At 43.2% G+C, this 9,677-nt stretch overlaps 1 protein-coding gene across 1 annotated transcript in view; it reads right to left on the reverse strand.

The window, feature by feature from the left end:
- Nucleotides 1–8,979, reverse strand: part of FARSB (phenylalanyl-tRNA synthetase subunit beta) — a 33,321-nt gene extending 24,342 nt beyond the window's left edge. Inside the window, exons 1-10 of the mRNA XM_005489323.4 lie at nucleotides 8,781–8,979; nucleotides 7,717–7,772; nucleotides 6,646–6,800; nucleotides 6,056–6,128; nucleotides 5,658–5,773; nucleotides 5,094–5,244; nucleotides 4,297–4,405; nucleotides 2,008–2,078; nucleotides 662–723; nucleotides 516–567 (exon numbers count right to left, since the gene is read on the reverse strand). Of these exons, the coding sequence (XP_005489380.2) occupies nucleotides 516–567; nucleotides 662–723; nucleotides 2,008–2,078; nucleotides 4,297–4,405; nucleotides 5,094–5,244; nucleotides 5,658–5,773; nucleotides 6,056–6,128; nucleotides 6,646–6,800; nucleotides 7,717–7,772; nucleotides 8,781–8,838 (903 nt within the window). The 5' untranslated portion in view covers nucleotides 8,839–8,979. The remainder of the gene's footprint in view (nucleotides 1–515; nucleotides 568–661; nucleotides 724–2,007; nucleotides 2,079–4,296; nucleotides 4,406–5,093; nucleotides 5,245–5,657; nucleotides 5,774–6,055; nucleotides 6,129–6,645; nucleotides 6,801–7,716; nucleotides 7,773–8,780) is intronic.
- Between the last annotated feature and the right edge of the window lie 698 nt (nucleotides 8,980–9,677).

Here is a 9,677-nt window from a genome sequence, read left to right on the forward strand (position 1 = left end):
GGTGTCTGTAAAGTGAGAGACTGAAAAATGCAGTGTTACAAGGTTATTTCAACAGAAGGGCATTAAAGCTTCCAGATCTGATAAGTACATTATGCTGAGGCTGATTTCAGTTGTCCATAGGCTTAAAGATCTCTTCCTGCATTCATTTTTCCTGATTTGGAACATGTAGGATTTAAAAGCTTTAGACACAGATGATGACCTTTGATTGCAATCTTTACTTGTTCCTGAAAAAGTTCCTATCACAGACATGCTACACCATAACAGTGTTTTTTTTTAACCTCATCATAATTCAATGGAGCTTCAAAATTACTTTCCTTGACAAGGAGAAGCTGGAGCTGGGGTTATTTTTTGTGGGTGAGAGGAGGTTCTGACTCACTGGCTTTTTACACTACACCTCAGAACCAGCAGATGTTGCCATGGCAGGAAAAGAAAACAATGTCACTGTTCCCAGACTTTGTGTAAATCACAAAGTCCCTTGCCCTAAGGACACAGAGATATCCTCATGCTGTGCTTACCGGATAGATGTGGGTCTTCCCATTGGGATAAACCACTTCTACTGCTTCAACACTGAGAGAGAGAAAAATATAAGTAAAACTGGTTGTAACACATGGCCCAAATGTGGAGATTTACATACATGTGGCCCTTGGAGACTTGTACTCACGTGAATGGCTTCTCACAATATTCACTGAACATCGTGACTATAATATCAAGAACAATTTTTGCCTACAAAACAAACATAATAATCACATTGAAATCTGTCATCTATTTGTGTTGAAGTAGACAAAATATCTTAACAAGAAACAGGGAAAATATCTCATCTTACACCCTCTTCATTCTATTCTAATTTCCTAGCAGTCTAGAATATTAGACTGAATGTTAAAAAAATTTTCCTTCTGATGCAGACATTTGTGCAAAAGCTTGAAAATCTGGTTTTCAAGGTTCTGAAACCTTTGTGTATCTTTTCTAAACTCTGCTCTTTAGAAACACAGGGGTTTTATTACTATTTGGAACGGGGTCTTCCTAACCTGTCTAATTAGTAATTTTACTGAAGTTCAAGTAAGAATGAAGAGGATGAAGGACTGTATTGTTTAGCAATACATTATCAAATAACCTTGTTTGCAATTTTTTTTTTGTTTTACAGTTAATATTTTAATAGATTAGTGTAATGAAATGTAATAATGAGATTCAGATGAAATTCTTAATCCACAAAGGGTTTTTTTGATGCTGACAGTGTAGTTTCCTTCATGTAAAAGAACAATATTATATTTTTACTATCAAGACAAGCAGTAGCAAGAAATGGTTATTTATTAGTTTGCTTAGAAGCCACTCCTCAACATGCAAATTTATTTGTGTTAACATACCATTTTGTAGTAGAGTAAGTTAAAAGCAGTTTTGCTCTTAAGCATGAAGTTACACACTTTAGGAAACTATCAATGAATGCACAACCTATATTCAAGAACAGGCAATTATAGCTCCTTGGCTTTCATGCTTCAGCTTTGAGTTACAGAATTTGCATATCGAAAGACTTGAATTTAGCAATTATTTGCATGGCATCCCTGCTTGATAAAGATAACTAAGTAGAAAAATCCTTGTCTTTCTTCCCTCAGCTCAAATTTTCAGTAGGAGACAAAATGAATCTTTACAAATAGTATTCTGCCATTACAGCAAGTCTTAGTAAATGTTACTCTTTTCTAAGTCTTTCAGATTTAGAAAAAGTGCTCAAAAAGAACAGTCTCTAATTTACTTGAATTATTTTCTCATACAAGCTGAACACTTAGTGTCAACACAAAGATACAGTAAAATCAAAATTTAGTGAAAACACAATGCTGTCTATAGAGCAAGCCTGAAACTGTTTCCAGAGAATTCCACTGTCCTACAGCTTTTGCATTGGAAGGTTGGCTCCTTACAGTAAATGCCTTTGGTTGTAGGTCTTTGTATTGGAGCTCTATTACCCAAAGGGTAAACAATTACATTAAAGCATATCAAAAGCAGGAAAGATTAATTTACCTTGGTAATATCTGTGCCTGTACATTCAATAAACACATTTCTGGTATTTAGCGTTATTTTTGTATGATCTCCTAAAACATGTGAAAACAAAAACATGTTAAGAAATATTAGTTTTATTGCAGTAGCACTGATACTGATTTTGTGTCAGAAAGATCACTGTCATTTTCCACAGCTTAAAAAAGCCACTATCTACTGCACCAACATTCACAGTTGTTGGCAGAATTGCAGCTCTTTTTATATTTGAATTTATGAATCAAAGAAAAGGAAAAAGGCAGATCAGACACACTGACTGGGTTATGCTTTACACTGCAAGACACAGGGATCTTCGGTATCCTGGCAGCCAGCTGGGAAAGGCAGCTAACAGAACAGTGGCCATCTGCTGTTAGCAAAGGGCTCTGCACTGCCACAGCATCCCATCTTCCCTGGGCTTAGTCCCACATCCCATCACATGTGTGATCTATGCCATTTCCTTGGGCAGGAACAAATGAAATGGCTTTTAAAAAGTGATTCAGACTAATGACAATCAATAGGCATCTGTGGTCTCCTGACACTGCTGATACCCTAAAGGTTGCTCTGTTGTGATTTAGGTCCTAGTATGGGTCCCTTCTAGGCATGAATTTGCTTTGTCTGTACTGGGAGTTATGATGTGTGCATATTTCTGTTGCACACAAAAATTTTCTTGTCTGGAAGAAGCACCTGAAGTGTCTCTTTTGCAAACTGGATGTGAAGGTCCCCAGCAGATGGTTCCCTATAAAAGTGGGGTCTGTTAGTAAAGCACAAGCAGTCTGGAGCAGCTGTACAGAGATCTCATTCTGCCTGCTAGGCACAGATGGGCAGTGCACACCTGGAGTGAATCCATGGCTGGGAACCATGCAGGAATGGGCGCACACAGTCCTAGAACCATGTGGGATCATGTCAAATCCAGCCTCTTTGTCCTTCTTGCCTTTCCTTGCACCATTCATTAGTGCAGCTGCACCAGAGCCAAGAAAACACTAGGATATACAAAGGAATTCCTGCTTGCTTTGTTTGACCCTGACTTAGCTGCTCTGGTTCAGTTTCCTACTGGGAAATGAGGTCACAGCCAGACTGGGAGTTAGGTGCAGAAGAGATCTCAGGACTGAGGGACCTTGTCCTCCCCTACAGCTGTGCTGTGCCTCTTTGCACATGGAATGTAGTCAGCATCTCTGGACTCCCTTCAAAGCAAACACAAGCCTTCACTTCAGTGCTTGTAGATAATCCAAACAACCAATACAGATGTTTACATTGCATTAGCTGTTTAAAAAGCACCTCTGACCTGGAAACCTCACTTAGATGCTGTTCTCTAAAGCAGAGGCAGGTGTTAAATTTAGCTCAACCTTTTTAATTGGTAAAATATCAACAATATGCAGTGCTCATACATGGAGCACCCCCAAGCTGGAATGAGCCTAACAAAGAAGGATAAGGCACAGTGGTTGACAGCATCTTCAATCCTGAACAGTTACTGTTACAGTCCCTGCCAGAGAGTTTGAGCTGCCTTTTAAGAAGATTTGGGTTAGCTGGATAAGGTCCATTAGGAAGCACACATCCAAAGAGATTATCACTGCAGATTTATTGGTCAGTGCAGGGAAATTTACTGATTCCTCACCTATATTTCAGTATACAGACATACTGAATTATCTTTCTTTGAGGAGTAATTCTTGACATGCCATTAAATGGCTGTAGTAAACCTGGTTCTCAAAAATCACGCATGCTTTCTTTTGCATTCAGAGGAAACCCATATTTAGAAACAATGCAAAAAAAAGGTCTAGACCAATTTTTTCTTTTTCAGAAATTAAAGTCTTCTGGAATCGCTTAGTGTGAGAACGATAGGAGTCATAAAAAACTAGTTCCCATTACTGGTAAGTTCCCTGCTGTGACCTCATAAAATGGAGTACAAAGTTGCAGTTACCAGTTTACAAAATAACTTCTTGCTGGCTTCTTTTAGCTTAAAAAAAATGCTTTCATAACAAAAATTCCTGTCACAAGGAACTTTACTGAGTTGGGGAAGAGCATGAGAAGCTCAGTGCAGAGGTTTGCAGTATAACTTTTACACCCTTCTGATGAAAATGAGAAAAATGAGCACTAGAAGCTTAGGGAGGGAGCAAAAAACCTGACTCTCAACAGAAAGAAGGAAAGAAGACTTAGGAAATTGTAAGTGAAACAATTTTAAGAAAACATAATAATCCCTATGGCACATCAGCATTTCTGTCAGGCACCAATTCACACACAAAACAGCAGTAACAGTACAGAGCAGTTACAAATTAATCTTACCATTGATGATTGGTGGCATGGACAGAACAACCCCGTTGCTGTCATAAATGACAGGGTAACGTGGCTTGTTTTCAATCAGGGGCAGGTAGTGCCGAAGGTGGCTGTCAGTCTGGAGGAACAAAGCACAAACTGAATTCCCCTTCTGCTCACAGGTGAACTTCCACAGAGCCACAATCCTTTGGGGAGTGATTAAGGGGTGTTTTGAAGGCGGGAAGGATTGGGTTAGAGTTAGGTACTTTACTAGCACAGTGTTGTCTCCCAGCAGCAGGAAAAGTCTGAAATTAAAGAACTGGATTTTTGGTTTTCTTCAGAAGTACAGAAGATTATTTAAGAATTCTCTCAAACGTGTAGGCCACTCTGTCCAAATGATGGTCTTGTTCACAGCACACAAACACTGCTAAATATCCTTGGTCTATAGGAACTCTTCTTAAAAGTGATAAAAATTAGCACTGTAATACTTTTAGTTATAAATTGCTGGATACTGACACATACCTAAATTTGATTCAAAATTTACTTTTTTTTCTAATGACACTAAGTATATACTGTATCAAAAATCTGATTTCCTTTTAGTCTCTCTTACGCTTTAGTCAGAGGCACTTGATGATTTGTCTCCAGGGCCAGTACATGTTTTCCAACATGACAAGCAAAATATGGAATGTCCAATGGCTGTTAAACTACAGAAGACAACTGTGTTTTATTTGTAAGAACAACTTCTAATAACAAGGATATGAGAGATATTTAGCCTTGGAAATTTGTCCTCCTCATTTAGTGCAACGAGTCCGAAAAATTCCACTTACCCTATAGAGATCCATGATTTGTGAGGCTGTGTACTCCTGGGATTGATTCAAGGGCTTAAATTTAATTTCAGAAGGTGCTTTGGCTGTATAAGTAAATGGACCAGTGATGGTGTCCAAGTCATGGGTACCTATTGCTACTAATGCTCTTTTCCTAGAAATAAAGAAGGCAAAATAATGTTTTTACTAGTGATACTTGGGAGTTTCTTAGAATATGATGCTTTATGAAAAAAGAGCTTAATGAAAAAGCAGAAGGATAATTTTGAGAAGCCTAGAAATTATCTGATGAACAACATTTTAGTAAATATTATTATGAATAGCAACACAACTGTCCAGGCAAATCCAATGGGAATGTTACTAAACTGCTGAATGAACTGTAACAGCTATTTATGTCGAACAGTATTGGCAGCAGACAGGAATGGGCAAGGAAATGAGAAGGATCAAGAGAGCTCCTATAGAAGATTTTCCTTGGCATAACCATAACACCTCTCTGCAATAGGGATGTGCAGTTTTAATGAGATGAAATCATAGACACAGACACTACACACTATAAATATAAGCACTAACCTGCAGATATTCTGGTGTAGCTTCTCCTGAAGGTCGATGAAGCTGTCGTAGCGGTCCTTGGTGAAAGTTATGTTCCGCAGGACGGCAGCCACAGCGTGAGGCCGGACCTGGGCAGTCTGCAATTCACAACAGCAGCTCCTCAAGAGATTTGATTTCAGCTGCATCTGAAACTTTGATTTGATCTGCTACTAGGTTCACCCAAAATAATCTGTCTATTGTTCCTCCCACTCCTCATTCCTAAGAATAGATCACAACTAGTAGAGATATTTAAATGTCTTTAACTCTTGTTCTGCAAATAAGATTTCCAGTCTCACTGCTCTTACAAAATAGTACTGATATGGATCTTGCTGCTTCAGCAACTCTCAATGCATTTACAAAAGTGCAGTAAACAATTTTACCTGTTCAGTGATAATCAGCCTCTGACCTTCACCCTCAGCTGGTATTATCTTTTCAAACCTAGGGAGATTTATCCTAAAACAAAAACAGAAGTAAGTCTGTAGCTGAAATGCAGCAAACTCTAGAAATGGGAGCGGGAATTATATGTAGAAAACTTCCTTGCTAACATTTATTGGCATGTAATAAGCTAATTGCGCAGAACTTGTTTTTTATGGGATGGTCAACAGATTACTGAACAAGAAAGGAAGAACTCAGCAAGATGAAGTCATTGCAGAAAAGAGAAATAAATTATTTGTTTTGGTATTTATTAGAAAGGATCACAAGGAAGTTTCTCTGCAGGAGTTTTTTACAGAGGCTAAGTCTCAAATGGAACAGCAACTGAAAACTTTTTAGAACAGATACAAAACCCAGGAACACTCTAGTCTGGTCTTTTTAAGTTATGCAATAGATCCTCTCCAGAGGAACACCTGATGAATCTCATCTACACACATAATCATACTCCAAATGCAAGCAAGTAGAAAGTTTTGTTTACTGACCAGAAATGGACCCAAATTTCAACAAACACCACAGAGATCTCACAACTCTGCCTTACCTTTCCTTAAAAACCTGCAGTCCTCGGACCAACCCTTCCAGGCAAAGCAGATCATAGCGGTTGGCAGGAACATCAATTTTATAGAGAACGACATCAGAGGCACCCTTGGCCTTTTCTTCACCCTTTTCTTTACTTATAATGTCCTTCTCAGATGTCTGAAATCAAGCAAAAATGTGGGTTTAACCTGATATATCTTAACATTGACAGCAGTATGATAGTGATAAGATAGCAGAAACTGTATTAATAAGAAGTTTAACACTGTAATTTGCATTTATACAGCAAACGGACACACCAAATACAAGAGATGACATAAAACCTCAAATTCAGAAACTGTAAAGCAGTGTACCAAAAGAAAAATTCAGTATTAAAATTTTAATTTCAAGAAAAAGTAGAAGCAAGGCTGTCAGATCCCAGCATAGATCTGAGATGTTATTTTTGGCAATAGATTGGCAAATGACTTGTCATAATCAAATTTATTCTGAAATAAAGCATAACACATGACGTTCAGATGTCTTTTGATAAACATCATTAAAAAGCCAATAAACTAAAATTAAATGGCAAAACCAAAATAGGTCTACTTGAACAAGATTTGCATGGATAGAGTTATCAGGAATAGCAGATCTCCACAAGTACAGAACCAAAATAAAAATGTTAAATATAAATTAGTTACAACTCAGCTAACAATGTCCAGGACAAATACATTTTTATGGATATTGCACAATGACTGTATATCAAACAAAGACAAGCAGATATTATAAAATATGATCAATATATGTTCTGTGGCCATACTTATGCTGCTAAATAAAATGGTGCCTGAGATCAAGCAGCACAGAGTGCTGACCTCCAGGAAGTATTGCAATATGCCATCTTGGAGGCTCTTGCTTCCAAAGCAGTAACTTTTGTATGTCTGAGGGTTTTTTCCCAGATTCAAAACATCTGTGTTAATACAGTGCATTACACCATTGCAACAGGGGATATGCTGGAAACAATGCCATACAAACTCTTACCAAAAATCAATGCTGTCAATATGCTACATCTACTCAAAAAGCAACAAATAAAACCATTACTTACAATTTCATCAAGCTCCAAACCAAACTCAAAGCAAAGCTCATCAAATTCTTCATCCGCTGTGAAGGAAGAGGGTGAATTTTGGTTAATAAGCAGACCTCAGACCTAATTTTTGTGTATGTCTTTACAGTGCTTTCAAACAAGATAGCAAAAGCTATTTTGGGAAAAAAAAAGGTACAAGTAATTTGAAGATTTTTCCTTAAACTTGCATCTGAATAGCAGCTTCTTTAGTATATATTTGATTTATTGACATGGTATTCCGACAGTCACAAGGGAGGGCTTCTGATCTTTGGAGCTCAGCTCCTCAGCCAGATCTGTCAGAGCAACTCTGGCCTGAACAGATAATGAAATCAGAAGGGAATAACTGGGCAGCTTCTGCCAAGTGCTCCTGTTCTGATCAGACAGGTTGCTCTACAGAGGCTGCATCAACTGCATCATCAACACGTGAGTAACGCAGCCCTGTTCTGACAACGCAGATCTGACAATGCCCTGTTCTGACAATGCACCGGGCTGTCTGTAGAGCCACAGCTTCCGTCTGCTCGAACCCACTGCATGTCCTGAACGCTCCTTCAGCCCAGCAGGTCTTACATCCGCTTCGAGAGCCAGGCTGGAAGGACTGAATAAACCCTCGCTATTCACCGCTCGCTTTGCCTGCTCCCCCCTCTTCTCCCTCCTTCTCCGTTTAACCAGATCCTAACGCAGACAGTGAAACTCCCAATAGGAACCGCCATGCGGGGACGCGCGGTTGCACTTCCCGAGCGATTTGGGCTCTAGCAGTGCGTGTCAGGGGAATGGGCTGAAGGGGCCGGGGGTGCCACATGGCTGTGCCTGGCGTGCCGTGGGCAGGCGAGGAGCAGGCGGCAAGGGAGCCACGGGCGCTGAGGCCTGAGCTTCCCCGAGAGTCCCTGAGCTTCCCCGAGAGCCCCGGTGCAGCCCCGGGACACGCGGCCGGCGGCACCGTGCGCGCACAGGGCGGGCAGCGGCGGAGGCGCCGCGGCGATGGCAGCGGGCGGGCGCGGTGCTGTGCGGGCGCGTCCCGCGGCACGGCGGGGATGGCGGGCACTCACTGTAGCTCCTGCCCAGCGCCTGGAACAGCAGCTCCCGCTTCACGCTGACGGTCGGCATGGCGGCCCCGGCCCACGCTGCGCCTGCGCCGCGCTGCCGCCAGGCCCCGGCGCGCTCCCGCCGCGCTGCCCGCGCGCCGCCCTCAGACCCCCGGCCGCGCCCGTGCCCGCCGCGCTCCCCGGCGCCGTGTCTCCGCGCCCGGGCGGCCGTGGGGCTGCTCCGAGCTGGGCTGCTCCGCTGGGGAGGGGCCGGGCGGCGCGCCGAGCCCCGGCAGCGCGGCGGGCAGCTACGGCGGTGACATCAGCCCGCGCCGGGGCCCCGCGCTGTCACCGGCGCCGGGCGGGAGGGGCGGCCCGTGCGGGATGCGAGTCCCGGCGGTGCCGCTGTGCCCGTCCCCGCGTGGGGACCGCAAGTCCCAGCGTTATCCCTGTCCCCGCAGGGAACGGTGAATCCCGGCGCTGCCGCCGTCCCCATGGAGAGGGGGGGGTCAGCTGGGGCAACGCTGTGCAAGTTTCGGGGGGTGGTTTCTTTTTCACGCCGAAGTTTTATTTACTGACGATCCCTGTCACGGACGCCGCGGGCGAAGCGCCGCGGGCGGGAGGAGGCTGTGCGTGTGCTGGTGTAATTAAAAACGAAACGCTTGACGCCAAACACTGCAGGAACTCTAAGTCCTGGGTCAGCTCCATAAGCTCTTTAATGGTAAGAGCCTTAAGCACGCCCCGGAGTGCCGGGTCTCCGGGCGCTCCGAAGGGAAAAGCCCGGCCGGGCAGCGCAGGTGCTGAGTGTGAGGGCGCGCCTGGCTCCGCAGGCGCGGGGCTCGCTCCGACACAGCCGCGGTGCCTCCGCCCGGTGCCGCTCATGCCCAGCCGGGGCAGCCGCGGCGCTCCGGGCCGGGGGAC

Source organism: Zonotrichia albicollis, chromosome 9 (genome assembly GCF_047830755.1).
Source record: "Zonotrichia albicollis isolate bZonAlb1 chromosome 9, bZonAlb1.hap1, whole genome shotgun sequence".
Classification (NCBI taxonomy): domain Eukaryota; kingdom Metazoa; phylum Chordata; class Aves; order Passeriformes; family Passerellidae; genus Zonotrichia; species Zonotrichia albicollis.